Source organism: Pseudopipra pipra, chromosome 27 (genome assembly GCF_036250125.1).
Source record: "Pseudopipra pipra isolate bDixPip1 chromosome 27, bDixPip1.hap1, whole genome shotgun sequence".
In the NCBI taxonomy this organism is placed as follows: Eukaryota; Metazoa; Chordata; class Aves; order Passeriformes; family Pipridae; genus Pseudopipra; species Pseudopipra pipra.
In genome coordinates, this window is record NC_087575.1 from 4,914,321 (window position 1) to 4,942,247 (window position 27,927).

General features: G+C 68.8%; 5 protein-coding genes across 7 annotated transcripts; all 5 read left to right on the forward strand.

Annotated features, from left to right (window-relative positions):
- The first annotated feature begins 1,651 nt into the window (after positions 1-1,651).
- NDUFA13 (NADH:ubiquinone oxidoreductase subunit A13) lies at positions 1,652-3,433 on the forward strand. Its single transcript, XM_064637592.1, has 5 exons — positions 1,652-1,800; positions 1,899-1,977; positions 2,621-2,692; positions 2,787-2,856; positions 3,123-3,433. Exons 1-5 carry the CDS (start codon positions 1,707-1,709, stop codon positions 3,240-3,242), a joined length of 435 nt encoding a protein of 144 aa, XP_064493662.1. The 5' UTR covers positions 1,652-1,706; the 3' UTR covers positions 3,243-3,433.
- Positions 3,434-3,982: 549 nt separating this feature from the next.
- On the forward strand, positions 3,983-10,641 carry YJEFN3 (YjeF N-terminal domain containing 3). Of its 2 annotated transcripts, none has more exons than XM_064637576.1 (6): positions 3,983-4,301; positions 6,804-6,912; positions 8,364-8,474; positions 8,565-8,678; positions 9,141-9,291; positions 10,411-10,641. In XM_064637576.1, the coding sequence occupies exons 1-6, from the start codon at positions 3,994-3,996 to the stop codon at positions 10,608-10,610; spliced, it is 993 nt and encodes a 330-aa protein (XP_064493646.1). In that variant the 5' UTR covers positions 3,983-3,993; the 3' UTR covers positions 10,611-10,641. The 2 variants fall into 2 exon arrangements, with proteins under 2 accessions (XP_064493646.1, XP_064493647.1); XM_064637577.1 differs by lacking the exon at positions 3,983-4,301 and adding an exon at positions 5,975-6,255.
- A 141-nt stretch (positions 10,642-10,782) lies between these two features.
- CILP2 (cartilage intermediate layer protein 2) lies at positions 10,783-17,866 on the forward strand. Its single transcript, XM_064637594.1, has 8 exons — positions 10,783-11,689; positions 12,577-12,675; positions 12,889-13,161; positions 13,386-13,568; positions 13,789-14,286; positions 14,408-14,516; positions 14,592-14,749; positions 14,861-17,866. The coding sequence occupies exons 1-8, from the start codon at positions 11,629-11,631 to the stop codon at positions 17,251-17,253; spliced, it is 3,774 nt and encodes a 1,257-aa protein (XP_064493664.1). The 5' UTR covers positions 10,783-11,628; the 3' UTR covers positions 17,254-17,866.
- Positions 17,867-23,110: 5,244 nt separating this feature from the next.
- Positions 23,111-24,600, forward strand: LOC135403497 (myosin-2 heavy chain, non muscle-like). Its single transcript, XM_064637590.1, has 4 exons — positions 23,111-23,434; positions 23,545-23,608; positions 23,918-23,987; positions 24,067-24,600. The coding sequence occupies exons 1-4, from the start codon at positions 23,183-23,185 to the stop codon at positions 24,212-24,214; spliced, it is 534 nt and encodes a 177-aa protein (XP_064493660.1). The 5' UTR covers positions 23,111-23,182; the 3' UTR covers positions 24,215-24,600.
- A 218-nt stretch (positions 24,601-24,818) lies between these two features.
- Positions 24,819-27,892, forward strand: LOC135403496 (ciliary rootlet coiled-coil protein 2-like). Of its 2 annotated transcripts, none has more exons than XM_064637587.1 (5): positions 24,819-25,221; positions 26,343-26,439; positions 26,584-26,716; positions 26,898-26,978; positions 27,274-27,892. In XM_064637587.1, the coding sequence occupies exons 1-5, from the start codon at positions 24,913-24,915 to the stop codon at positions 27,281-27,283; spliced, it is 630 nt and encodes a 209-aa protein (XP_064493657.1). In that variant the 5' UTR covers positions 24,819-24,912; the 3' UTR covers positions 27,284-27,892. The 2 variants fall into 2 exon arrangements, with proteins under 2 accessions (XP_064493657.1, XP_064493658.1); XM_064637588.1 differs by having other exon boundaries at positions 26,898-26,963.
- Positions 27,893-27,927: the final 35 nt, after the last annotated feature.

The following is a 27,927-nucleotide window of genomic DNA, read 5'->3' on the forward strand; positions in this document are numbered from 1 at the left end:
GTTTCTGCAGGTGTTTTTAGCATCGTTTTGGGATCCCTGCATTTCCCTCTGGATTCTCAGACCCTGTTAGAACTTTTTGTTTCTGGCTTATTGAGGAAAAATTAAATTCCCGAAGCACAGTCCAGGATGGAAAATGAGGGGTTTGGGCTGCAGGAGGGAGTGGAATGGAGCAAATTTAGGGAGAGCTCATCAAAAAGAACCAATTTGGCTCATTTTTCCCTCTCCTTTTGGAAGGAGGGAGCACAGGGTGGGGGTTTGTCCCTTGGATTTATTGTGACTCCAAATCTCCCATAATAACCCCAACATTTAATAATTAATAATAATAATAAATGATAACAATTTGCCACTAAACCCTGACAGTCTCAGCAGCAGAAGGATCTGGAATCAATAATTAATCCATAACTGTATTGTGAGGGGGTTTCAGTATTGGAAGGACAATAAACAAATGGAGAAACACTTGGATCTGCCTCTTATTCCGAGGATTTCGGGGTTGGGACGCAGCTCCCGGAGCGGTGAGACGAGGGTTTGGATCTGCTCCTCCCTCTGCCAAGGTTCCTTCCCCAAAAAAAAACCAAACCAGGCTGATGGGAGAACAGGGAAAGAAGAAGACAAAAATCTGGAATTTCTGTGGAATTTCATGGATTGAAATGAGTGGAGGGAACACCCTCCCAGGGGCCGTCCCGGGATGTGGACGGAGCACGTGTGGAAACGAGACCCAACCACCTCCTCAGCCCTTCTTCCCACCTGGAATTGCTGCTCCGCCACTCGGATCCCCTTTGGAATTCATCCGAACACCCCGGGATAGCTCAGGGGGCCGTTGGATCCCTCCCCCCTGGGATGAGGACAGCGGGATTTCCTGGCAAACTGGAACGTTGCCAGGTTGGTTTTGTCCCCAGTTCCAGATAAAAAGATGTTCCCAAGCGACCGGTGGATTCTCTTGGATGGGAAAGTGATCCCGAGGAAGCGATAGCTCCCATCAGGTGGGAAGGGGATCCCAAAGAAGTGATGGAGCCTGTGGGGAGAGAAGATGCTCCCAAGGAAATGATGGATCCAGTTGGGTGAGAAGATGCTCACAAAGAAAGGATGGATCCCTGTGTGGGAGAAGATGCTCCCAAGGAAGTGAAGGAGCCTGCTGGGTGGGAAGATGCTCCCAAGGAAGTGAAGGAGCCTGCTGGGTGGGAAGATGCTCCCAAGGAAGTGAAGGAGCCTGCTGGGTGGGAAGATGCTCCCAAGGAAGTGAAGGAGCCTGCTGGGTGGGAAGATGCTCCCGAGGAAGTGAAGGAGCCTGCTGGGTGGGAAGATGCTCCCAAGGAAGTGAAGGAGCCTGCTGGGTGGGAAGATGCTCCCAAGGAAGCCCCTCAGGTGGGAAGGTGATCCCGAAGAAGTGATGGAGCCCATGGAGTGAGAAGATGCTCCCAGAGAAATGATGGATCCAGCTGGGTGTGAAGATGATCCCAAGGAGGTGCTGGAGCCCGTTGGGTGGGAAGGCGATCCCAGAGGAGCGCTGGATCCCGCCTGGCTCCAAACTTGCCCCTCCGGGACCCCCCTCGCCCCAAACCCACAGCTCCGGGCCCCACTCTCCGCGTTGCCCTTTTAAATCCGCGCGTTGCCCTTTTAAGCCGCGCCCCTCCTCCCTCACGTGACGGGGGTCACGTGGCTCCCCGCGGCGGGTCGCGGGTCAGTGACGTCACGAGGGGAGCGCCGCGATGGCGGCGCCGAAGGTGAAGCAGGACATGGCCCCGCCGGGCGGGTACGGCCCCATCGACTACAAGCGGCACCTCCCGCGCAGGGGCCTCTCAGGTGGGCGCCGGGGTCCCCTCGGGGCTCGGGGGGCGTCGCTCGGGGGGGCCCATCCCGGCCCCGGTGCCGCTCTGACCGCGCCCCCCCCGCACCCCCAGGGTACAGCCTGTTCGCCATCGGCGTCGGGAGCCTCTTGCTGGGCTATTACACCATCATCAAGTGGAACCGCGAGCGCAGGTGACGCCCGGGGGGATCCCGGAGCCCCCCCCCGGGGGTTCCCCGTTCCCCCCGCACACACAAAGCCTCCTCTGGGCTCGCGGGTTTTCCCGTTCCCGGGGCTCTGCCGCGGTCCCTGCTCGGGATGTGCTTTTCCCACATTCCCGGGGAGTCCCGACCCCCCCCCCCACAGTGCTCCCCGGGACCCCTTTCCCTGTACCCCCCACTAGCTTTCCCAGCCCCCCCCCCCCCAGTGCCCCCCAGCAGCCCAGGGACCCCCCCCCCGATTCCCCCGACCCCCTCAGCCCTCCCCTGTACCCCGGGACCCCAAACCCTTCACGGCCCCCTCTCCTGTACCCCAGCCCCACCTCCCCAGCCCCCCCAGTGCCCCCCCGAACCCCAGGACCCCCCAGTCCGTCCCTTCCCCCCCCGCACCCTCCGTTTCTCCCCCGTACCCTGGACCCCCCCCAGCTTTCCCAGCCCCCCTTCAGTGCCCCCCTGCAGCCCAGCGACCCCCCTGACCCTTTCCGGTCTCCCCCAGATCCCCCCAGTGCCCCCCTGCAGCCATGGGGTCCCCCCAGCTTTCCCAGGCCCCCCCCCCCCAGTGCCCCCTTGTATCCCAGGGACCCCCCCAGACCCCCCTGACCCCCCGATCCCGGCGCAGGCGGCTGCTGATCGAGGAGCTGGAGGCTCGGATCGCGCTGATGCCGCTGCTGCAGGCGGAGTCCGACCGCAGGTACGGGGGGCTGGGGACCCCCCCAGGCCTCGGGGACCCCCCCGGGCGCTGTGTCCCCTCCCGGTTCCCCGCTCAGCCTCCCCCTGTCCCGCAGAACCCTCCGGCTGCTGCGGCAGAACCTGGACGAGGAGGCCAAAATCATGAGGGACGTTCCCGGCTGGAAGGTTTGTGACTCCCGGGAGGGAGAATGGGGGGGGGTGAGGGGGGGCTGCCCTTCCGTGATCCCGCGGGCTGGGAACCGGCCATTCCAGTGGGTTTGGCGCCGTGTCACCCCCTGGAAGGCTGGGATCACCCGGGCTCCGAGCAGCCCCCCCGAACAGGCAGTGATGCTCCTTCCCCCTGGCAGCGCTTGGAGCGGGGGGTGGAGGGTCCCTGATCCCGCCCCCCGAGGCGGCTGCTCCCGCCTCTCCCAGCGTTCCCTGCCTTCCAGGTGGGCGAGTCGGTGTTCCACACGGATCGCTGGGTGCCCCCGACGGTGGACGAGCTCTATTACCTGCGGCCCTCGGCCGAGATGGACAACGAGAAGTTCGGGCTGCAGTTCTACGTCTGAGAGCCGCCCCTTCCCGGGCTCCTCCTCCCCTTGTTCCAACATTTCACGGGTCGTTTTCTCCATCCCGGCCCTTCCCGGGCTCCTCCTTCCCTTGTTCCAGCGTTTCCTGGGTTGTTTTTCCCCATCCCGGCCCTTCCCGGGCTCCGGGTGCCGCCTGTTCTTACACCTGTTATTAAACCACGTGGATCCCGTGTCCTGTGTGTTCCTGGACACCCCCGTGTCCCCCGCCGGGAATTCGGCATCTCCCGCGGTGTTTCCTGGGCTTCCCTGCCCGGGAATCGGGGTGGGAATGTGGGATGGTGTGTCCTGCTCTTCCCTGCCCGGGAATTGGGGTGGGAATGTGGGATGGAGGGAGCAGCCAGTGGCAGTGTCCTTGTCCCCCCTCCCTGCCTCGGTGTCACTGGGGGGGCCGGGGGGGTTCTGAGCTCTCCCTGTGCTCACACATCCCATGGGTGTGGATCCCATGGGTGTGGATCCCATGGATGTGGATCCCATGGATATGGATCCCATGGGTATGGATCCCACGGGTGTGGATCCCACCAGAGCAACGGTGGGTGAAAACCCACCGAATTTGGGTGTTCAGCACAATTTTGACACGTTCCCCTCGCTCGGGGGTGGGAAGGAAGGGGCTTCTCGGGGTCCCAGCGGGGTCCCAGCTGCTCCCACCCCCCTCCACACCCCTCCCACGTGCATCCTGCGGGAATCGCGGGAATCCCGGCCGGTGTTCCCGTTCCCGGGAGGGGCCGGAGCGATGCCCGCGGAGAGGGCGGGGGCAGCGGGAGCCGCCTCCCCCCGGGCGGCACCGGGGCCGCTCCAGCCGGGGGTCCCCGGGGGGGCCGCGCCAGTCCCGCCGAGGGGGCCGGGCCGGCAGGAGGGTCCGCGCTGCTCCCGAGGGATCCGCTCCCGCCGGGGGATCCGCTCCCGCCGGGGGATCCGCGCTGCTCCCGAGGGTCCCGCTCCACCCGAGGCTCCGCTCCAGCCCCCGGGGGTCCCCGTCGCGGTGCCGCCCGCCATGAGCTCCGCGTCCTGCCCTTCCCGGGAGCCCCCCCGGTACCTCAGGTGAGCCCGGGGGTCCCTCCGGAGAGCCCCCCACCCCTGCCCCCGGCCGCGCGGGGGAGAACCGGGAGCTCCGGAGGGTCCCGGGGTCCCGCCGCGCCGGTGCCTCTCTCTGGGGTCACCGGATTCGCCGCCGGGACCCCCCCGCCGTCCCCCGACCCCCGGCTCGCCCCGGGCCGGTCCCGCGGAGTCGTGGCCGGTGCCGGAGCCCCGCAGAACGCGGTGGGGACCCGGGGGGGTGCCGGGGGCTCCCTCGGTCCCGCCGGTGGGGCGGGACCCCCCCGCAGCCCCGGGACGCCCCCCGGGTGGGCTCCTGCCCTCCGTGATGCTCCCGGGCTCTCCCGGGACGATCCTCCCCAAGGAGCCGCGGGGGCGGGGGGGGGTCGGTACCCACGGAGCCTCCGTTGCCAGGGAAACCGCATCCCGGGTCTCCATGGTTGCGGCGGGGATGCTCCGGCAGCGGGAGCGGAGCGGGGGGACCCGCCGGGGATCCCGGGACCGGCCCGGGGGGTGCGCGGGGGACCCCCCGCTGCAACCCAGGGCGGGTCGGGGGGGTCCCGTAGCCGAGCGGGGCCGGGGGGGGGGGGAACGAGCGGCGGGAACGGGAGGTGGAGCCGGGATACGGGGCTGGGATGTGGAGTTGGGATGCAGAGCTGGCGGGATGCAGGACCGGGATGCGATGCTGGGATGCAGGGAGAGGGATGCGATGCTGGGATGCAGGGAGAGGGAGGACACAGAGCTGGGACGCAGAACTGGGATGTAAAACTGGGATGTGGAACGGGGATGTGATGCTGGGATGCAGACAGCGGACACGGACCCGGGATGCAGCGCCCGCGGTGTCCTGGAACTGGGATACGGGAAGGGACACTCAGGGATCCTCTCGTCCCCTCATCCCTCGGCTCCTCTCGCTCCTGCCCCAACCCCGCAGCAGCCCCTGGAGGCACCGGGAACTGGGTTGGACTGGGTTGAACTGGGCTCTGCTGGGTCTCCCTGCGCTCCGGGGGGATCGGGAGCGGCATTCCGGGAGCGGCATTCCAGGAGCGGCATTCCAGGCGCGGCATTCCAGCGAAGCCAAACCGCAGATCCCGGGGGGAGCGGGGAGGGCTGGAGGTGACCCCGGAGCCCTCGGGGAGGGGGGGGTCGCTGCTCCCGGGGTGGGCGGCGATCCCAGGGAGCCCCGTGACGTGTGTCCCCTCCCTGGGGACGCTGCCAAGCCAGTGGGAGCCAGCCCGGGCCGGCGCCCAGCATTTTCCCTGCCAGCAGCGATTATGGATAATGTTCTCCCGGGAACAGACGTGGGGAATTTTGTCAGACACGTGCCTTTTGTTGGGAGAGGGACAACACACACACAGCTGCGCCCGGGCCCACCCCCGACCCCCTCCCGCCCCCCCGGCCCCGCTCGGCGGGGGGGGGGACACCGGGACAGCGCGGCTCCGTTTGAGCACCACGGCCCCCCTTGTTCTCCCCCCGGACCCCCGTGTGGGGCTGGGACCGGGCTGGGACTCACTAGAGGGCACCAAAGGATTGGGGACTGGGATGGGATGGGATGGGATGGGATGGGATGGGATGGGATGGGATGGGATGGGATGGGATGGGATGGGATGGAGGAGATGGGAAAAGGGATGAAGTTTTTCTGGGAGGTTTTTCAGGACAGGCAGGGGATGGGATGCAGGAATGGGGGACAGGGAGGAGGGCTCACTGTGGGTCTGCCTGAATGACAAGGGAATGCCCGATCCAAATGGTCCCTGGGCTCTGCCAGGACACCCAGAGCAGCCAGGGAACCCAACCAAGGATCCCAACCAGGGATCCCACCCAGGGATCCCACCCAGGGACCCCAGCCAGGGACCCCAGCCAGGGATTCCAACCCGTGGCCCCTCCAGCTCCAGGAGCACCACATGATCCCTGCCCGTGGCGGGGGGTGGCAGGTCCCCTCTCCATGGCTGGGGCTGAGCGAGATGTGAGTGTGACCCCGAAACGGGGGCAGAGTGGGGGCTGGTGCCCCCCAGCTCCCCGCAGGACCGTGGGTTCCCTCCCTGTGCCTCTCCCGGGGGTCAGATCCCAGGCTCCCTCCCGCAGCCGGCCCGGCCCGTTCCAGCCGCGCAGGTGAAGCCAACAGATGTGAGCAATTATTGTCCCATCAGCGGCTCCCGGCCCTGCCAACTCCCGGCTCGGCAGCGACGGAACAACCGCAGCATTGTTCCCTTTTATGTAACAGCCCGAGCCCCACGAGCCCGGGGGCGCTGCCAGGGCCGTGCCTCGCACGGATCCAGCCCCCCCTCACCCGCGGGGTTGGGCCCCCGAACGTGCCAGCCGAGCCCGTCCCCCTCCCCGAGCCCCCGGCCGTGCCCACCCCACGCCCTGCGAGCCCCCGACCCGCTCGCCCGGTGCCCTCAGACCCCCTGCCCAGCGCCCTGGGGGCAGAGTGGGGTCCCAAACCCTTCCCGTGGGTGGTGGGGGGCACCCCTCTCCTCCCCCTGCTCACTGGTGCCCTCTCCCCCTCCCCAGCAAGGCAGAGGCCGAGGCCATCGAGAAGGAGCTGCTGGAGGATTATCGGTTTGGGAGGCAGCAGCTCATCGAGATCTGGGGACACGCCTGTGCCGTGGCTGTCACCAAGGTGAGGTGGCCAGGGGGGCTGGGGACACCCCACTGGGGCTGGGGACACCCCACTGGGGCTGGGGACACCCCACTGGGGCTGGGACACTCCACTGGGGCTGGGGACACCCCCCCGGGGCTGGGGACACCCCCCCGGGGCTGGGGACACCCCACCGGGGCTGGGGACACCCCACCGGGGCTGGGGACACCCCACTGGGGCTCAGTCACACAGCCCATGGAAAGGGGGGATGCTCAGCCCGTCCTGGGGGGTCTCTGGGGGTCCCCGTGTCCTGGTGATCCTCCCTCGCTGGGATCGCCGGGTGCTCGTGCTGGATGTGAGGAGGAGGAGGAGGAGGAGGAGGAGGAGGGGGAGGAGGCAGCCGGGCAGCGCCGAGGGGCAGCATCAAGGGCAGCTTTGTGAGCTCCGCGCCCGCTGCCTCAGCTTTTCCGTCGGAGGTGGCTCTGCCCTTCCCTTCTCCAAGGGCAGCCGGGTTGCCCGAGGAGGAGGAGAAATATTTTGGTGTTGGAGCCTCTCGGGGCGCCCCGGGGCTGCCCCCGGTGCCGCAGCATCCCCGGCCCCGAGGGGGCTGAGCATCCTCCCCGTGGGGCCGAGCATCCTCCTCTTCCTCCGGGAGAACCCCCAGCCCCGGCATCCCCCCCCAGGCCGGGGTCCCCGGGCATTGTCCCCTCGGGCACGTCCCCGGGAGGGGCTGGCAGCGCGGCCGGGGCAGGGCCGGGGCCGGGCTCACACGGCCCGGGAGCTCCGGGCGCTGGCGGGGGGACGGGACCCGGAGCCAGGCTCCGTGAGCAGGAAAAAATCCGTCAATGCATAAACAGCGTCCCCGGGCAGGCTCCTGGTATGTGGAGCACGGAGCCGCCTCCCTGCAGCTGGCGGGGAGCCCCCGGGCCCGCGGGCACCGGCCCGGCCTGGGCAGTGTCCTCAGCCCACCGTGGGCATCCTCCTGATCCCACCGTGGGCACTGCTGGAATGTCACCATGGGCATCATCCTCATCCCGTCGGGGGCATCTTCTTCATCCTGCTGTAGGCACCACCCTCACCCCACCACTGGCACCATCCTCATCCCATGCTGGGCATCATCCTCATCCCACTCGGGCCCTGTCCTGCCCCACCCCAGGTGCCACCCAGGTCCTGCCATTGATGCCACCCCCCCTCCAATCCCATTCCCTGTCCTGCCATGGATCCCATCCTGCCACGTGTGCCACCCCCATCCCACCCTGGGCATTGTCACCATCCCACCCCATGCCCTGTCCCGCCCTGGGCACCATCCCCCATCCCCACCCTGCTCCATGTGCCACCCCCGTCCCACCCTGGGCACCATCCCCCATCCCCACCGTGTGGGTCCCCTTCCCCTCCCTCCCCGACGCCCCCGCCCTCTCGCCGTGCCCGGGGGCCGTTTGGGGGTGGCGCGGTGCCCCGGGGCGGTGGTGACCGGCCATCCCCGTGTCCTCCAGGCGTTCCCGCTGCCCTCGCTGCCCCGGAAGCAGCCCACGGTGCTGGTGGTGTGCGGGCCGGCGCAGAACGGGGCCATCGGGCTGGTGTGTGCCCGGCACCTCCGCAGCTTTGTGGGTACCTCCCTCCCCTCCTCCTCCTCCTCCCCTTCATCCCCGAGCGATGCCGGACCCCGAGCCCGACCCCTTCCCCTCTGCCCGCAGGACTACGAGCCCACCATCTTCTACCCCAAGCGCTCCCCGGACCCCCTGTACCGGGATTTCACGACGCAGTGTGAGAAGATGGACATCCCCTTCCTCTCCTACCTGCCCACCGAGGTGAGACCCCCCAGCCCCCTCAGTCCTGCCAGACCCCAGCCCCGCACAGCCCCCCAGCCCCCGCACTCCCCGCCCGACAGCACCGAGTTTATTCCTCCTTTTTCCCTCCCCTTCCCCCCCGCCCGGTCCCGGCTCTGCTGGGAGCCCGGGGATGCCATGAAATCCAGCGGCGGCTGCCGCGGCCCCGCCAGCCACCGGCTCTGTTGTTTTTGGAAGCCTCCGGGCCGGGGCGGGAGGAATTTGACCCAAAATCGCTGCCCTGGCCGCGGCCGCGCGTCTCGGCGTGCCGGGCTCTGCCCCCCCCTCCCTCCTCCTCACCTCGGGGGGGGATTTTCTTGGCCGCAGCCGCCGGGTGAGTCCAGTTCTGCGGGAAAACGGGATCCCCACGTGGGCCGGGGCCGGTCCCCGGGTGGGGGGTGACGCGGGGACCCCCCCGTGTGTGTGTTTCCCCCCCTCCCAAAGGTGCAGCTGATCAACGACGCCTACAACGCCGTGGTGGACGCCGTGCTGGGAGCCGAGGCGGAGGTGGGCGAGGGGAGGGAGCCCTGCGCCGCCATCCTGGCCACCCTCAAGCACATCCGCATCCCCATCGTCAGCCTGGACGTGCCCTCAGGTGCTGAGCCCCCTCCCCCGACCCGGGATGGGACCCCCGACCCGCCGCTCCTCGCATTCCTCACACCCCCCAACCCCCCTCCGCGGTGTCACCGCAGTGCCCGGGACCCGCGGTGCCCTCCCAGGGTGGGGACATCCCCGGGGACCCCCCCGCTGTCCCCCCCCAGCCTGGCAGCGCCCGCGGGGCGAGGCGGATCCGCTCGGTGCGTTCGGGGCATCCACGGTAAATAACAAACTCCCCGGACTGAGACATGATGTAATTTGAAAACACCCGGGCGTCTGGTGGCCAGGCCTGGAATTGTCATCACATCACCCCCCCGGCGTGTCCCCCCCCACGCCGCGGGAGCAAACAGGAGCCCTTGGCACGGCCGCTGGTGAATCCCCACCAAGAAAAACCCCGCGCGGAGCCAGCCCGGGGGCGGTGCCGCAGGGGGAACACGCTCCTCATCCTCCCCGTGCCCTCCCCACCCCCACCGGCAGCGCCTCGACCCCTGGGGTCACCCCCGAGCCCCTCTCTGTGTCCCCGCAGGGTGGGAGGTGTTTTTGGGGGGGTGCTCCCTGAACCTCTCTCTGTGTTTCCACAGTGGGACGTGTCAAGCTTGAACCCCCTCTCTGTATCCCCACTGTGTGGGCACGTCCCTTGGGGTCACCCCTTCTCCCCGTCCCCACAGGGTGGGAAATGTCCCCTGGGGTCACCCCTGAGCCCCTCTCCCTGTCTCCTCTTCTCAGGGTGGGACGTGTCCCCTGGGGGCACCTCCTCCCTGGGTGGGTGGGGATAGGGCAGGTCCCCTGGGGTCACTCCCTCCCCGTGTCCCCACAGGGTGGGAAGTGACCCCTGGGGTGCCCCCGAGCCCTCCCCGTGTCCCCACAGGGTGGGAAGTGACCCCTGGGGTGCCCCCGAGCCCTCCCCGTGTCCCCCCAGGGTGAGAAGTGACCCCTGGGGTGCCCCCGAGCCCTCCCCGTGTCCCCCCAGGGTGGGAAGTGACCCCTGGGGTGCCCCCGAGCCCTCCCCGTGTCCCCACAGGATGAGAAGTGACCCCTGGGGTGCCCCCGAGCCCTCCCCATGTCCCCCCAGGGTGGGCCGTGCCCCCGTGGTCACCCCCTGTCCGTGTGTCCGCAGGGTGGGACGCGGAGTCCGGGGGCAGTGGTGGGATCAGCCCCGACGTCCTGGTGTCCCTGGCAGCCCCCAAGGAGTGTGCCCGGCGCTTCCTGGGCCGCCGGCACTTCGTGGCCGGGCGGTTCCTGCCCTACGACGTCCAGAAGAAGTTCGAGCTCAACCCCCCCGAGTACCCGGGCACCGAGTGCGTGGTGGCCCTGTGAGCCCCCCAAATAAAGTGCTTGGTGGCTCCTCCTCAGGGTCTGTGTGGGGTCAGGGGGAGGGGACGGTGTCGTCCCGGTGGGGTTGGAGTTGGGGGATTGTGCCGGGACTCGGTTCCACACTCGGGGACTCGGCTCGACCCCCCCCATGTGTCCTCTGGGAGCTGTTCCTGGGCACGGGCCTGGCGTGACCTCCCCTGTGGGGACACGGGCAGCCGGGGGGGCCCCGTGGGTGGCTGTGGGGTCTCTGGTGCTGCCACATCCCCCTGCAGCCTGAATCTCCCGGAAAACACCGGGAAAGGGTCGCTGGAGCAGCCCCCCCTCCACGGGGTGCTCATTGCCAGTGACGAGCCGCCTCTGGGGACTGTCCACCCCCCCCCGCCCCAGCAGGGAGAGTGTTCGTGACCCCAGTGCAGCCCCCGGAGCTGCCTCCCCCTCGGGGGGCTCAGCGCAGCCGGAGCTCCGGGGAATGCGGGGAATGCGCCGGGATTTCCGGGCCGAGGGAGGGGGCTGGGGGTGACCTGGGGCCGGGGGGGGGGGTTCCCCACGCCGCCAGCCCCCGTCACAAGGGGTGTTTTGCATCCCGAAACCCCAGAGGGGCACTGGGGAGCCGTGCCCGGTGCCAGCCCCACCCCGGGCTCTCTCGGCGCTCCCAGGGCACGGCAGCGGTGCCGGGGCAGTGCCTACCGAGCACCGAGACCCCCCCCCCCCGGCAGCGGTGCCAGGGCAGCGCTGGCACCCCCAGCTCATCCCCGACCGCGGCAGCGCCGAGGCCGGGCTCGCTCTCGCCTCTTCCCCTTCCCTCCCTCCGCATTCCCAAGTGCATCCAATTTTAGCAGCTTTGCAAAAACAAGCCCTCAAGTTTCCCGGGCTGGAGCGGCGGCACGGCCGGCTCGGGGAGGGCTCCTTCCCGCTTCCCACTTGGACACGGCTCCGGCCCCGTGTGCCAGGAGCGAGGGGGACAGGCCTCCTATAAAGCCCCGCGGAGCCGTTCCCGCTCCCAGTGCCGGCCGGAGCAGCCATGGGGGAGCTGGCGCTGGCACTGCTGGCGCTCGCCGCCCTGCACGGGGCCGGGGCCACAGGTAAGGGCGGCTCTGCCACCCGGCCGTGGCACGGGGACCACAGTCCTGGGGGCTGGAGACGGCAGAGAGGGGCAGGGTGGGGATGGGGATGGGATGGGGCTGAGCGCTGGCCGGAGGTGTGCTGGGACTGGTGGTGTGTGCTGGGACTGGTGGTGTGTGCTGGGACTGGTGGTGTGTGCTGGGACTGGTGGTGTGTGCCGGGGCCAGGCCTGTGCCAGGGTGGTGGTGACAGCTGGGATGGTCACAGCTGGGTGGTCACAGCTGTGTGGTCACAGCTGGGATGGTCACAGCTGGGTGGTCACAGCTGGGTGATCACAGCTGGATGGTCCCTCTGGCATCTGACCCCTCGGTGATGCTCAGGGGGTTTTGTCCTCCCCTGGGCCATGGCACTGGAGGGGTGGGGACATGTCCCACGCCGTGTCCCCCCCAGCCCACGCCGTGTCCCCCCCAGCCCTGCTGGCTCTGGCACAGGATGGCTGAGCCCCAGGAAGGCCCAGCTGGCCCAGTGTGACACCAGGTTCATGCCCTGGTGGGTGGAGTGTCCTTGTTCCACATCCCCCCTGGGGATGAGCTTATCCTGGAACAGCTGGGAGATCCCAGGCAGTGTTTTCCATGGACACCCCTGGGTTCATCCCTGGCTGCCAGGAGGCTGTGGCCCCTCCTCGGCCACCCTGGATGGTGTCACCAGCTGTGACACCCCGTGGAGCTGAGAAATCCCACCCCAAACCCCCTTCCTGGATGACCATAGGGGTCTGGGGGGCTCAGGGTCCCCATCCCCGCTGGGACACTGCTTTGCTTTGGTGCCCATGGCTCAGCCAGGGACCCTCTGTGTGCCCCTGGAATGGGGTGCCCTGGCCCGGGGTTCTCCCACCCTTTGCACCCCCCAGAGCCCCTGGAGAACGACTCGGAGCCCGGGAAGAGCGGAACAGTGGGAAAGCCCTGGAAAGCCGCGCCCAACCCAGCAGAGCTGGACCTGGACACGGCAGGTACGGCTGTCCCTGAGCCCCCAGCAGACACCGGGAACCCCCAGTGCCACAGGAGGCAATGCCCACCCTGTGCCACCCACCCCACGGGACCCCCAAACTCCCTTCTGCTCCCCAACATTCCCACACCACATCCCTCCATCCCCACGTCCCCGGGATGTCCCCAGGGGTCACCCCAGGGGGGGCAGGGGGCACTCAGGGCCGGCTCCATCCCAGGTAAAGGTGCTGAGTGGACGTCCTGGTTCAACATCGACCACCCCGGGGGGGACGGGGACCACGAGAGCCTGGAGGCCATTCGCTTCTACTACCGGGGCCGCGTCTGCGAGCGGCCCGTGGCCATCCAGGCCCGGACCACCGAGTGGGAGCTGCCCGAGGAGGTGGGCGAGGTGGTGCACGCCAGCCCCAAGAGGGGCTTCCGCTGCATCAACAAGGAGCAGCCCCCGGGCAAGACCTGCTCCAACTACCACATCCGCTTCCTCTGCCCGCTGGGTGAGTCCCTGCTGTGTCCCATGTGCATCCCACCTGTGTCCCACCTGTGTCCCATCGCCCCAGACCCCACTGGCACCTCACAGGGGGTCCGCACCCATCACTGTGCCCTCCCCTTGCTCATCACCCCCTGCTCCCCATCCCAGCGGGAGCTGCGGGTCCCCCGGGGCAGCCACCCCTCGGGTGCTGCTGGCGGGTCCCCAGTTAAGGCCTGTGCCCCTCCCCAGAGCACATCTACTGGTCCCACTGGTCCTCGTGGAGCCCCTGCTCGCGCCGGGCCTGCGGCAGCAGCGGCACCCAGACCCGCGCCCGCCGCTGCCTCAGCGCCCGCCCCGCGGCCGCGCTCAAGGAGGTCAAGTGCAAGGGCAAAGCCGTGGAGCGCCGGCCCTGCAGCGCCGGGCCCTGCCCAGGTAGGGACCCCAAAACCCCCCTGCTGGCACCCACCTGCCCCCCGGGTGCTGCTCGTCCCCCGGTGATACCCACCCACCTCCGGCTCCGCCCGTGTGAGGGGTCCCGTGGAGACGTGAGCCGGGGCTGCACCCCTGTCTGGGGACCCCCCGTGCTTCACCACCCCAGGCCGGGCGCTGAGGGGCCCGTGGTGCCCGATTCCCACGCGGTGTCCCCCCGCAGAGCCCGCCTGGACGGAGTGGGGCCCCTGGGGCCCCTGTTCCCGCAGCTGCGGCAGCGCCGGGACGCGCGTCCGGCGCCGGAGCTGCGAGGCCGCCAAGAAGACGTTGTGCCCCGGCCGCCCCACCGAGGTGCAGAAATGTCCCCCCTCGCCCTGCCCAGGTACCGCCCTCGGGGACGTGGGGACCCCCTCCCCGGTGCCCGCCGGCCCCGGGGGTCTGAGCTCCGTGCCCCCCGCAGCCTGCCCCGGGCACACGCTGCAGGGCACCGTCCTCACGGGCACCGGGGCGGCGCTGCCGGACGCCAGGATCTACCTGGAGGGGTCCCCGCCGGCGCTGCTGGGCCGCAGTGACGCCCACGGGCGCTTCGCCGTCACCGCGGGGCTGTGCCAGGGCAGCGCCAACATCAGCGCCCACCACGAGGGCTTCGTCCCGGCGCTGGCACCCGTCACCTCCAACGGCTCCGGTGCGGCCCCGGTGCTCCTGAGGCTGCGGAGGCTGGGTGAGCACGACGGGGTGGTAGGGGGCTGTGCACCCCTCGAGGGGTCACCCCAAAGGGTGCAGGGGGTGATCCGGGGGCAATCCGGGGGTGCCCATGGCTCGTTTCGCCTCCCCCCTGGCAGAGAAGCCCTACATGGTGCTGCACCCCAGGGCGCAGGTCTGGGAGGCCGGGCAGGACGTGACCTTCTGCTGCAAAGCCTCGGGCACCCCCGTGCCCAAGAAGTATTACTGGTGAGGCGGGACGGGGGGTGGCAGGGGAGGGCAGCGCCGGGCGCGTCCCCGCTGAGCCCGTCCCCGTGCCCGCAGGTACCACAACGGGACGCTGCTGGAGAGGAAGGGGCAGCAGCCCGGCGGGCGCCTGGCGCTGCGGGGGCTGGCACTGGAGCAGGCCGGCACCTACCACTGCAAGGCCAGCTCCGAGGCGGGCGCCATCCGCTCGGCGCCGGCACAGCTCACCGTGCTGGGTGAGAGCGGGGAGGGCCTCGCGGCCGTGGCGTCACCCCGGGGCGGGGAGCACTGACCCAACCCTGCTGACCCCACTGACCCCACTAACCCCGACCCCTCCGTGCCCCCAGCCCAGGGCCAGCAGAGCTGCCGCTCGGAGCCGGAGCCGAGCCTGGTGGAGCTGCCCAGCGAGTGCCCCCGGGACGCCGCCGGCTCCCGCCACTACAACGTGGGCCGGTGCCCGCCCTCCCCGTGCCCTGGCGGCCCCAGCGACCCCTCGGGCTGCGGGGGGGCCCCGGGGCACTGCTGCGGGGTGCGCAGGATGGAGCTGCGGGAGATCCCCTGCGCTGGCTCCCTGCTGCCCGTCAAGGTGGTGGCCGAGTGTGGCTGCGGGCCCTGTGCCCAGCCCCGCGTGCTCGTGCAGGGCCGGGTGACGGCGGCCGACACCGGGGAGCCCCTGCGCTTCGGGCAGATCTTCCTGGGCGGCAGGAAGGTGGGATTCACCGGCTACAAGGGCTCCTTCACCATCGAGGTGCCGCCGGACACGCGGCGCCTGGTGGCTCGTTTCGTGGACCGGCAGCAGCGGTTCCTGGACGCCGTCAAGGTCCTGCCCTTCGACCCCCGCGGGGGCAGCGTCTACCAGGAGGTGAAGGTGCTGCGGAAGAAGGAGCCGGTGGACCTGGACGGCAGCCGGGGCAACGCCATCCCGCTGGGCGAGGCGAGCGGCCGGGAGCCCATCGGGGAGCTCGTCCTTCCCGCCGGCGCCTTCCTGCGCCCCTCCGGGGAGGTTTTCAACGGCACGGTCAGAGCCAGCGTCACCTTCCTGGACCCCAGGGACGTGGCGACGGCCAGCGCCGCCTCCAGCGACCTCAGCTTCGCCGACGCCGAGGGCGAGATCGTCCCCCTGCGCACCTACGGCATGTTCTCCGTGGATTTCCGGGAAGGGGAGAGCGGCGCGGCGCTGCAGACGGGGCCGGTGCAGGTGCGGATGGACACGGGGCAGGTCTGGATGCCGGAGCACCTGCAGAAGATGAAGTTGTGGTCCTTGAACCCCGAGACCGGCCTGTGGGAGGAGGAGGGGATCCTCCGCCCCGCCGCGGGCAGCCGGCGGAAGAGGGAGGAGAGGACCTTCCTGGTGGGGAACCTGGAGATCCGGGAGCGGCGCCTCTTCAACCTGGACGTGCCGGAGGATCGCCGCTGCTTCGTCAAGGTCAGGGCCTACAGCAACGAGAAGTTCAACGCCTACGAGCAGCTGGAGGGGGTGGTCATCAGCCTCATCAACCTGGAGCCCCAGCCCGGCTTCCCCTCCAACCCCCGCGCCTGGGGCCGCTTTGACAGCGTGGTGACGGGCCCCAACGGCGCCTGCCTGCCCGCCTTCTGCGACGGCCAGCGCCCCGACGCCTACTCGGCCTACGTCACCGCCACGCTGGGCGGGGAGGAGCTGGAAGCCGTGGCCTCCAGCCCCAAGCTCAACCCCGGCGCCGTCGGGGTGTCCCAGCCCTACCTGGGCAAGCTGGGCTACCGCCGCTCGGACCACGACGACCCCGACCTGAAGAAGACGGCCTTCCAGATCAACGTGGCCAAGCCCGACCCCAACAACATCGACGAGAGCAACGGCCCCATCTACTCGTACCGCAGCCTGGAGGAGTGCGAGCGGGCGCCGGCCAGCGCCAACCACCTGCGCTTCTACCGCGTGGAGGTGGAGAAGTACGAGTACAACGTGGTGCCCTTCAGGGAGAGCGACCTGACCTCCTGGACCGGGGACTACCTGTCGTGGTGGCCCAACCCCCAGGAGTTCAGGGCCTGCTACATCAAGGTGCGGATCGAGGGGCCGCAGGAGTACATGGTGAGGTCTCGGAACGCGGGGGGCACCCACCCCCGCACGCGGGGGCAGCTCTACGGGCTGCGGGACGCGCGCAGCGTGCGGGACCTGGCGCTGGACGGCACCTCGGCGGCCTGCGTGGAGTTCAAGTGCAGCGGGATGCTCTTCGACCAGAGCCTGGCCGACCGCACCCTGGTGTCCGTGGTGCCCCAGGGCAGCTGCCGCCGCACGGCCGTGAACGGGCTCCTGAGCGAGTACCTGAGCCGGCACCCGCCGGCGGCCGACAACAACCACACCGGCGCCTTCGCCATGCTGGCCCCGCTGGACCCGCTGGGCCACAACTACGGCATCTACACGGTGACGGACCAGAACCCGCGCCTGGCCAAGGAGATCGCCATCGGCCGCTGCTTCGACGGCACCTCCGACGGCTTCTCGCGGGAGATGCGGGCGGGCGCGGGCACGGCCGTCACCTTCGCCTGCCAGGAGCGGCCGCCGGGCCGGGAGAGCTTCTTCCAGCGCCTGCTGACGGCCCCGGCCGAGGCGCTGGCCGAGATCCGGCGGGAGATGGGGGCCGGCGAGCTGCGCCGCGCCCCCCCCGAGGTGATGGACTTCGCCTCCGGCGCCCGGGCCCCGGGCCCCACGCCCACCCGCCGGACCCCCAGCAGCCCCCGGAGGCCGGGCCGGATCCGGGGCCGGCCCTGAGCGCCGCGGGCCCCCCGCGCCCCCTCCCCGGCTCGGCTCCGCCCTCCCTTTCCCCGTCGCTTTTTACCCGCGCTCATTTATAACGACCGGGGGTGGGAGGGGGGGACGCGCCGGGGACACGCGGAGCGGGACCCTCCCGGGGCACGGGACCGCCGGGGCGTGGGGAGGGGGTGTCAGCGGGCCCCCGCCGGCCTCGCCAGCCCCCCCGGTGCTGCCGCTGCCCCCGGCCCGGCCCCGCGCGGGGCAGCTCTTGGTGCTCAGCCCCGGGACAGCGCACGGGGTATTTAAATAAAAGGAATAAAAGAGGGGGTGGAAGTAAAGAGGGGACGGGGCTGGGATGGGAAGGGGGTCCCCGCCCCGTGGAGCTCCCGCGTGCCCGCGCCAGGGCTGAGGGTGCCGGGAGCTGGGAACGCCCATCCCATCCCTGAGCCCCACAGGGAATCGGGGGGCTTGGAGGGGGGAAAACGCCTGGATAATGGGGGTAAGATGCCCTCCCTGTGGTGCCAGCCCTCCAGCCGCGGTGCCAGCCCCCCCCCCCCGGCACCCTCGGTGACCCCGCGGCACGGGGGGCAGGTTTGTACATTATTTATTACGAAATATAGAGTTGTGTGTACACCCGCCTGGCTGCTGGGCTTCTCGGGGGAAGGGGGGGCAGACACGTGTGTCCCCCTCCCTCCTCGGTGCGTCTCCCCCCTCCCCAACCCCTGCCCCTGTTCGGTAGCACCGTCCCCGCGGCTCCTGTTTGCCTTGGGGCCGGTTCAGCCGGGCTGGCGGAGGCGCGGGGGGCCCCGTGCCAGCTCCCCGCGGCCGGGGGACGTGGCAGCCGGGGAAGGGGGGGCCCCATCCAGCCCCAGGGCCCCCCCCGGCACAGGGATGTGCCCGGTGCAGGAGCCGGGTGCCTCCCGGGTGACCCCAGCCAGGGTGAGGGGCAGGGGGTGTCCGTCCAGCTGACGTCTGTCTGTCCCCCTCAAGGCTCACGGTGGGTTTCGTGGGTCCCCCCCCCGCGCCCCCTCCCACCCGCGGCTCCGGCGGATGCTGTAATGGAACAGGCGGCGTTTACGGGGCCAAACCCGGGACAACATTTCCCTTTTACAACCCGCTTTGGCCCCAGCCCGGCATTTTTTCACCCTTTCCCTGGATGCGGCCGCTCGAGAGATCAAAGGGGACACGAGGCCCCGGGGGGGGGTGGAGGGGAGGGCGGTCGGGGGGCTTTTGCCAAATCAGCGGCCAAATCCCAGCCCCTCTCCCTCCCCATCCCACCGGGATCGGAACCCACCGCAGCCGGATGCCGGCACGTCGGGCGGGCAACGCCTCGGCACAGCCGGGGAGGAGGCACCTGGAATGCAGAGATTCCATCCTGGGGGTCCCACTCCCGCCCAAAACCTGGGCGCAGCCTGATCCTGGGCGCTGCTTTTCCCTGGATGCTGCATATCCCTGGATGCTGCCTGTCCCTGGATGCTCCCTGTCCCTGGGTGCTTCCAATCCCTGGATGCTGCCTGTCCTGAGTGCTGCCTGTCCCTGGATGCTGCTTATCCTGGGTTCTATTTATCCCTGGATGCTGTTTTTCCCTGGATGCTGTTTTTCCCTGGATGCTGCTTTTCCCTGGATGCTGCCTGTCCCCGGGTGCCGGGAGTTGCCCCGCAGGGATCCACATCCCCTTCCCCGGGGATATCCGAGGGATGCTCCCCCACGGACACTGCTGGCAGCAGCCGAGGGGCCGGGGGGGCCGGGGGGGCCGGGAGCCGGGGGGAATGCCAGCGGGCAGGGTTGTTTTCCACCATCTGCTTGGCCGGGAGCAGGCGGCCGCGCGGGCAGGGCAGATGGAAGCGGCTCCCGCTGCTATTTATGGAGCCGGGAAGGAGATCGGGGGGGAAAGGGCAGAAAAGCAGCAGGAGAAGGGGCTGGTGGGACCCCCCGGATCCCACCCCGGTGCCAGCCGTGCCCTGGGGTACTCCAGGCTCTGGGATGGGGAGGGGGGGTATAGCAGGGACTGCCCCCAGCCCCGGGGGCACGGAGCAGGGATGGGGGCACAGGGCTGGGATGTGCCGGGGCTGCGGGAGGTCCGTGCTGGGTGTCCAGCCCAGCCCCACATTCCCGAGGGCTGGAAACCCGCCCGGGGTCAGGGGCTGGGCCGGGGGCTGCAGCCAAACCCCTCCTGCTGCTCCCCCCTGGTGTGGGACTCTCATCCCCAATCCCGAGGGTCCTGCACCTTCCAGGCTCTGGATAAGGAGCCCCCTGATGCTGATCCCCCCCCCAGGCAGGCCCACACCCCACCTGTGTGCCAAACAACCCCCAGGTCCCTCCCGGCTTCCAGGCCATGCCGAGCATCCCTGGCTGCCAGCTGGGACACTTCGGCCTCTAATTCCCGAATCCTGCGCAGAAACGGCCGGCACGTGGATCTGTGGGACCCACAGCAGCTCCAGAGTGGGATACTGGGGGGGGGAACCCCATGGAGACCCCACTCCGGACCCTCCAGCTGTGGGATGGAGAACCCTGTGGGGATTTCCGGAGCACAACCACCTTGGGGTCAGAAAGGTCACGTTTGGGGTTTCTCAGCTCCTGGGAGTGGGGGAAGCTCCCGGAAGACTGGGAATGGAGCAAGGATCCCCTTGGGAGCCCCCCAGCACCCATGGGGTGTTGTGGGTCTTGAGGTGTGTGGGGGGGTCCATCCAGCTCCGACGCTGCCCTGGAGGCAGGAACAGGGATGGAAACGCCGGGAGAGCTCCGGGGTGGAGGGAGCGCGGGATGAGGGCGAGGGGACACGGCGAGCACCAGGATCCCTGCGGCGACGGGAAAGGCAGGTGGGGGCGGCTCAGCTGCTTCTTGTTACCCCCCGGCCCCCGGCCAAGAGGGAATAGCAGAGCAGGGAAGGGAACGGGAGCCCGGAGCCGGCAGCTCCCGGCCCGCCCCAGCAATTAGGGATGGCCGGAGCCCAGCGGCAGCGGGAAGATGATGTGCCGGCACATCGGCCCCCACGGCGGGGAGGGGGCTCCTGCTTGGATATTCCCCCCCTCCAGCAGCATCCCTGCATCCCCCAAACTCCCCCCCAGCCCCCCGGGGAGACGGGATCCAAGGAAAGGGGGTTGCACCAGGCTGTGCCCCCCGAGCACGTCCTGGCTCTGGCCGGGAACAAAAGCTGCTCGGAGCTGGAAAGCACCTTGGGAAGCTGCTGCCTGCTTCCCTTTCTTTCTTTCTTTCTTTTTTTTTTTTTTTCTTTGAAATAATGGAAAATATAATGACAGTGCCTAAATTAAAATAATAAAAGGAAGCAGCTGAAAAGCCGACCCAAAATAGGAGAAAAACCCACGTTTCAGGCTGAGAGGGATCAGGCGCAGGCAGGGGATGAAAGGGAGAAGCAGAGGACCTGAGCCAGCCCAGGACCCCCCTCTCAGCCCCTCCGAGGGGTCTGGGGGGGCTGTACCCCCCCATCTCCCAGGGCCAAGCCACAGGGTGGGGGCTGAGCAGGGGGGGTGGAGCTGCCGACTCCCAAAATGTGCCCCCGTGAGTCCCCTCCCCATTCTGCTCCTCGTCCAGCACAGCAGCTCCTGCTCAGGGGCCTCATCCTGCCCGGGGCTCCAGCTCTGGGGGTGCAGAGGGGGCTCCTCCATCCCCCCACCCAGAACAGGAGCATCCCTGGGGACCCAAAACCAGAGAATCCCTGGGGACCCCGAAGTGGAGCATCCCTGGGGATCCAGAGCGTCCCAAGGGACCCCAAACCAGAACATTCCTGGGGATCCAGAGCATCCCCAGGGGGCCTAAAATGGGACATCCCAGGAGACCCCAAACCAGAGCATCCCCAGGAACCCCAAACCAGAGCATCCCTGGGGACCCCAAAGCAGAGCTTCCCCAGGTATCCAGAGCGTCCCCAGGGACCCCAAACTGAAACATTCCCGGGGATCCCAAACTCAGGCATCCCTGGGCAGCCCAAATGGGAGCATCCCCGGGCACCCAGAGCGTCCCCAGGGACCCCAAACGGGAGCATCCCCGGGCACCGGGAGCATCCCCGTGCCTCCAGTCACGGGGGGACACGGGAGGTGCCAGCTCCCCGTCTCTGCCGCGATCCAGCTGCCGAATTCCAGGCCGTCTGGCCAAGAGGCGCCGCTCCGCTCCCGGCATTCCCTCTGGACAACCTGCCGGAGCAGGAAAAAACACCGGCCCCAAACACGGACAGAGCGGGAACGCGGGACCCCAAACCGCCCCCGGAGCGGGGCCGCCGGGGGGAATCACCGCGTGTCCCTTGGGAAAGGGGCCGGCAGGAGCGGGGATCTGGGCGGGGGGAGCGGTGGGAAGCAGGAGAGGGGCTGCCCGGAGCGCTAACACTTGTTTTCGGGATGCCACGGGAACGGCCGCGCTCCAGTGCGCCGGCTGCGGGACAGCCCTCGCTGCTGCACATTCCTCTCCCAGTTGGTTTTTCGATATATTTTTCGAACCCTTTGCACCTCAATATCGCCGTTCGAAACGAGCCGGCTCTGGAAAAAACATCCCTTCCCAGCTTTTTAAGCTATTTTTGAACCCTTTGGCCCCGGTTCCTCCCTCGGGCTCCAGCCCATAAATAATAATAACAACATCTTTAAAGCCTTTTCGCTGACAGTTCACCGAACCTGCCAGAGCCTTTTCATTCCCCAGATGTCGAAAATCCGCCTCAAAAAAAAGAGAAAAGAAGAATGAAAAAAAAAAAAAAAAAAAAAAGAAAAAACCCCTGGAAGTTTGGTAAATATTTGGTGTGTTTCTCATTTCGCAGGCATCGCTTTTTTCTATCACATGAAGCAGGAGAATAAAAACTGCTAAAAGTGGAGCAGCTATTTCGGGAGCCGCCGGGAGGGGGGGGAAGGTGAGGAGGTGGCCGCTGGCTCGGAGCGCCGGGATGAGCCCGGAGCATCCCCGGGGTGGGGCTGCCCGTGCCAGGGCCCCGTGCCCGCGGTCGGATCTGTGTCACCCCGCTCAGGCCACACCCGAGGTGACCCCCAGCCCAGACACCCCCAAATCCCAGCTGGTTTCTCCCCCAGGTATCCCATCTCCATACCCCAATTCCTCTGGACCCAGATGTCCCATATCCTGAGCACCCCTAATCCCTCATACCCCGGGTACCCTCTGCCCCTAATCCCCTGTACCCGAGACTCCCCATTTTCTGGGTGCCCCATATCCCTGATCCCCCACACTCCACGTACCCCACATCCCAAGTGCCCTGTACCCCTAATCCCCCATACCCCAGGCACCCCAAACTCCAGGTGCCCCATACCCCGAATTCTCCATAATCCAAACCCCCCACATTCCAGGTGCCCCACACCCCAAGTACCCCGGACCCTCAATGCCCCATACCCAAATACCCCCTATCCCAGGTACCCCGTGCCCCCTATTCCTCCTATCCCAGACACCCCAGACTCCAGGTACCCCCCCATACCCCAGACATCCCATACCTTGAGTACCCTGTACCCCTAATTCCCCCCATCCCAGGTAGCCCATACCCCCTATTACCCAATCCCTCTAATCCCCCATACCCCAAGTACCCCATACCCCCTGTACCCCTAATTCCCCACAACTCGGGCACCCCTTTCCCTGAGTACCCTGTACCCCTAATCCCCCAAACCCCATCCCCCCTATTTCCCCCCCCCAGTCCCCCTTCCCGCCCACCCCAAGGGATGCCCTGCTCCGCGGGGCATCTCATCCCCTCCCGGCAGCTCCGTGGGGTGGCACCGGCACCCACAGCCCCCCCAGCTGTGCCCCCCTTCCCCAGGACACGGATTTGGGGTCCCCCCGGTGCCCGGGGCAGCCCCGGTGCCGCAGAGCCCGCCCGGGGTCACCCCTCGCGGTGCTGCGGGGTCGGGAAGCACGTGATTTCCTGGAAAAGTCCCGCTGGTCGGGAAACCGAAACCGCTCGATTTTGGGGTAAAGCTCAAGGTCTCCCTTGGCGGCTCCGGGACGGGGCAGGATGGAGATCTCCGGGCCGCGCCCCCCGCCCCCCGCCCGGCGCCCCTGGAAGGCGGTGGCGGCCGCGGGCCTGGGGGTGGCCGTGGTGGTGGTGGCGGTGACGGTGCCCACCGTGCTGTGCCGCTCGGCCGGGGGCTGCGCCGGGGCCGGGGGTGCCTCGGAGGGGCTGGCACGGCTGGAGGAGGAGCTGGATGTCACCAATCGGTCCCTCGTGGAGGCCCGCGAGCAGCGGGACGGCTGCAGGGAGGAGCTGGTGGGTGTTGGGGTGCTGATGGGGGTGAGGGTGGCCCGGGACCCCCGAGCTGGCTGGTGAGGGGGGATCCTGAGCCGGGCTCTCCAGCCGTTCCCTCTGCCCCTGCTCAGGGAGTGCTGGAGGGGAAAGCCTCGGAGCTGAAGCAGGCGCTGGCTGAAGTGACCCGGCTGGAGGGTGAGTCCTGCGTGGGGAGGGGGCAGCAGCAGCCCCTGGGACACCCTGACCCCCGTGTCCTGGTCCTTGTCCCCTGGTACAGCCTGAGCCCTTGTGCCCTGGGACGCCCTGGTCCCCATTCCTGGGTCACCTTCATGCCCTGGGACACTGACCCACACCCTTTGGCCCACCCTCATCCCCGGCCCCCAGGACACCCCAATCCTCACCCCCAGGTCACCCTGGTCACAGTCCCCGGTCCCATCCTGCTCCCCATCCCCTGGGCCACCCTGACCCCTGTGCCCTGACCCCCCTGCTGTCCCCTCCCCTCAGAGGAGAACAAGGAGCTCAGGACGGAGGTTTCCCGGCAGCAGGAGCAGCTGGAGCAGGAGCAGAGCCGCAGGTGAGCCCCCCACCCCCCCACACCCCCCTCACCACCCCCAGCCCCCCGCTCTGCCACCCACAGTCCCCGTCCCCGACAGGGAGGAGCTCCAGCAGCAGAACCAGGCCCTGCAGGAGCAGCTCCAGGACGCGAGGAGCCAGCAGACCTCTGGGAACGGGGACAAGCCCTCTGGCCTCCTGCCTCTCCTCTTTTTCCTCCTCCTCCTTGGGTTGCTCCTCCGAAAGTGACCCGGAGCAGCGGGAACGGGGGCCCGGTGATTCCCTGTCCCCTGGTGTGGGGGGAGGAGGGACCATCCCCAGGCAGCCTGGTGGGGTCTGGGGGTGGGAGTGGGCTCAGAGGGCCCCCTCAGCCCCATCCCCTGCTCAGCCCTGTCCCCTGCTCAGCCCTATCCCCTGCTCAGCCCTGCCCTGGCACCACCGGCTCTGGCCAAATCCCCCGTGGGGACATCCCGGGGTGATGATTCCTGTCCAGCCAGCGGGGGCTGCTCCCAGGGCGAGGGAGGGGACAGGACACGGGCTGGAGGGGACAGAGACCTACCCTGAGCCGAGGATCCACGGTTACTCCACAGTTTAGCACTTTTTAACCGCCTTCCAATAAAACCTGTGCAAATCCAGCATTTTGTCGCTGCTGCATCTCTGGGGGATCCAGAGCCCCGACCCGGCGGGGGCAGACGGGAACCTCGGCGTCCCACCGGCCCCCCGGGCACATCCCAGCTCGTCCCTGCAGCTGGGACGGAGCCTCGTCCCCTCTTCCAGCACAAACAGAGTCTATTCTGGGCCGTGACCTGCGACCAAACCGCAGCCCGAGGCGGCGTTCGGTGGGAAAAAAAAAAAAACCCACGCGCGGCAATTACGGCCCCGCGGGGAGCGGCACCGGCACAGCCCCGGGCAGGCGCCGCCGGAGCGGCCCCGCGTCCCCCCCGGGCATGGACCCCGCGGTGCCCAGGGCCACGCTGAAGGTGCTGGCGCTGTGCGCGGCGCTGCTGGTGCTGGTGGCGGCGGTGACGGTGGCGGTGGCCGTGATGGTGTGGCGCTCCGAGGCCGTGGGCAAGCTGCGGGGGTGCCGGGAGCGGGCGGCCAACGAGAGCCGGGAGCTGGGGGAGCGCGTGGTGGAGCTGGAGCGGGAGCGAGCGCGGCTGGAGCGGGAGGAGCGGGCGCTGCGCAGGGAGCTGGCCCGGGCGCGCGGGGACGGCAGGAAGGGCAATGCCAGCCTGGCGAACTGCCGGGAGCGGGCGGTAGGTGCCGGGGCTGGGGGGGAGGGATGGGGACAAGGGGGGGGTCTGGGGGACCTTTGACTCGCGGGACGGGGACGGGGGTAACACCCCTTGTCCCTCCACCACCCTGCCCTGTCCCCTCCCTCCTCAGGGGGAGCCCCCACCCAGCTCGATCAGGGTGATGCTTCATCCCTGGGGGAATTCCGGCCGGGCTCGTGGGAAGCTCCAGCAGCCCCAGGAAGGATGCTGCGGGTGACTGGGATGACGAGCTGGGGGTGCACGGGCACGTTCCTGCACGGACCCCCCAGAACGGGAGCCCTGGGTGCCCCCGGTGCCCTGGTGTGGCTCCGTCCTGCCGCCCCCCCGCCGGGGTCAGCTATTCCCGGCTATTCCTGGCCGTGCCCAGGCTGCTCCACACGTGTAATTACCCCATCCCGAAGCAGCAGCGGAGGCCGGAGCGGGCGTTGGGCTCCCAGTTCTCCCCTCCCAGGTATTTTTAGCTGTGGCTCCAGCTGGGAAAGGGCCCGGCCCCAGCGCCGCGGCCGCAGCCCGGAGGAAGAGCCGGGTCCCGCCGCCCCTCTCGGGCTCATCCGGCTGAACAATGGCCCTGAGAGGCTGGAAAAATGCCGCTGCTTCCCAGGGCTGGCGCCGGGAGCGGGGCAGGGCTGTGCCGGCTGCTGGGGAGCCCCGTCCCCTCCCTGGCACCAGGGATGGCACCCGTGGCCTGCTCGGGTGACCTGGGGCTCCTGTGACAACCCACAGCCTCGCCAGGCTGAGCATCCCTCTGGGGAAGAGGGGTTCTCCCCAAATCCATGTCCCCAGCCCTTCGAGGAAGGGGGCAGGGGGATGTAGGGTCACCTGGAGCAGCTTGGGGACATGGGTGACCTGAGGGTCTGTGACAGTCCTGGGGCTCCTGCACCCTCCCCACACTCAGCCTGGGCCATCCCTCCAGGGAAGAGGGATTTCCCCCAGATCCATGAAATACCTGTCCCTACCCCTTGGAGGAATAAGATGGGCCCCGAGGCCACCAGGAGCGTGGGGACAGCCTGGGGACAGGGGGGGTCAGTGAGGAGGAGGAGGAGGATGGTGAAGAGCTGGGGGGACACTGCCCAGCGCCGTCCCCACGTGTTCCCTGCCCCCAGGCCGGGCTGGAGGCCAATGTCACCGCGCTGGGGGACGAGGTGGTGGCCCTGCGGCGCGAGCAGGTGGAGCTGGCCGGGGACAAGGTGGCCCTGCAAGGTGAGCTCTGTCCCCCGTCACCCCGCACGAGGAGCCCACCCGGGGGCCCCCCAGCCGGGTTTGGGGCGATGCCCGACGGGGGGGGCACTGTGCTTTTGGGGTGTCGGGGCTTGGGGTGACCCCGCTGTGGCCGCTGTCCCCCAGAGGAGGTGGCGCGGGGCGCGGAGCTGGCGCGGGGGCTGCGGCGGCGGCTGGAGGAGGCGCTGGAGCAGCAGCGGGCGCTGCGGGAGCGCGGGGAGCGCTGCGAGGGCCGCCAGAGAGAGCTCCAGGACACCCTGTAAGGTCCTTGTCCCCCTCCACGGCGCGGGCACCCCCAGAGCATCCACCCCCCCCCAAACCAGTCACCCCCCCACCCAGCCCCTGTGACACTCTGCCCTGTCCCTCCCTCCCCACGGGGACCCCCGGCCCCCCACCCCGGGGCAGGGGGACCCCCACACGCGGCTCCGCTCTCCCCCCAGACGGGATTACGCGGCGGAGCTCGAGGCGCTGCGGCGGCGCGGGAGGGACCGACCGACCGGGAGAAGGTGCCCCCCGTCCCGGTACCGCTGTGGGGACACGGGGAGGGCAGAGGGGACAACCCGGGCAGGGGGGACAGCCCGGGGAGGGAGGACATCCGGGGAGGGGACACAGCCCGGGGAGGGGACACAGATCAGGGAGGGGACACAGATCAGGGAGGGGACAGCTCGGGGAGGGGGCACAGATGAGGGAGGGGGCACAGCCCGGGGCTGGGGGTTTTCACTGGCACAGCCGCGTGTGCCATTGCCACCGGTGTCCCCCGGGGAGCAGCACCCGGTGCCGTGTGGGGACTCAGTCCCTGTCCCTCCTCTTTTGCAGGAAAGGCTGAAGCCCCGCAGCCCCCCGGGCCCCTCCCCACTAACCCCAGCATTCCCAGTCCCACCACTGTGGGGCCGGGAGGGGCTCAGCCCCGGAGCTGGGGATGCTGGAATGGTGCTGGTGGGACACGTGTCCCGGTCCCACCGTGAGTCCTGATCCCACCATGTGTCCCAATCCTGCCGTGTGTCCTGATCCCACCATGTGCTCTGATCCTGCTGCGTGTCCCGATTCCATCGTGTATCCCAATCCTGCTGTGTCCTGCTCCCACCATGTCCCAATTCCATTGTCTATCCCAATCCTGCTGTGTCCTGCTCCCACCATGTCCCAATTCCATCGTGTATCCCAATCCTGCTGTGTCCTGCTCCCCCCGTGTCCCGATCCCGTCTCCTGTCCCGATGCCGCCGTGTGTCCCGATCCTGCCGTGTCCCAGTCCCAGCTCAGCAGCCTGGCAGCAGGACAGAGGGGTCCCTTCTCCAGCCCTTGGGCAGTCTGAGCTCATCCCGGGGACAGTTTCCCCCCTGGCTGCTCGGAGCTGCTCTGGGATCAGCTCTGGGCGTTAACGCTCCAAAACCTGGGCCCACTGGGAAGGTGTTTGGGCAATAAAGGCTGTGCTGCTCTCTGGGATGTCTCCCTGTGCCACCATGTGTCCCCGCT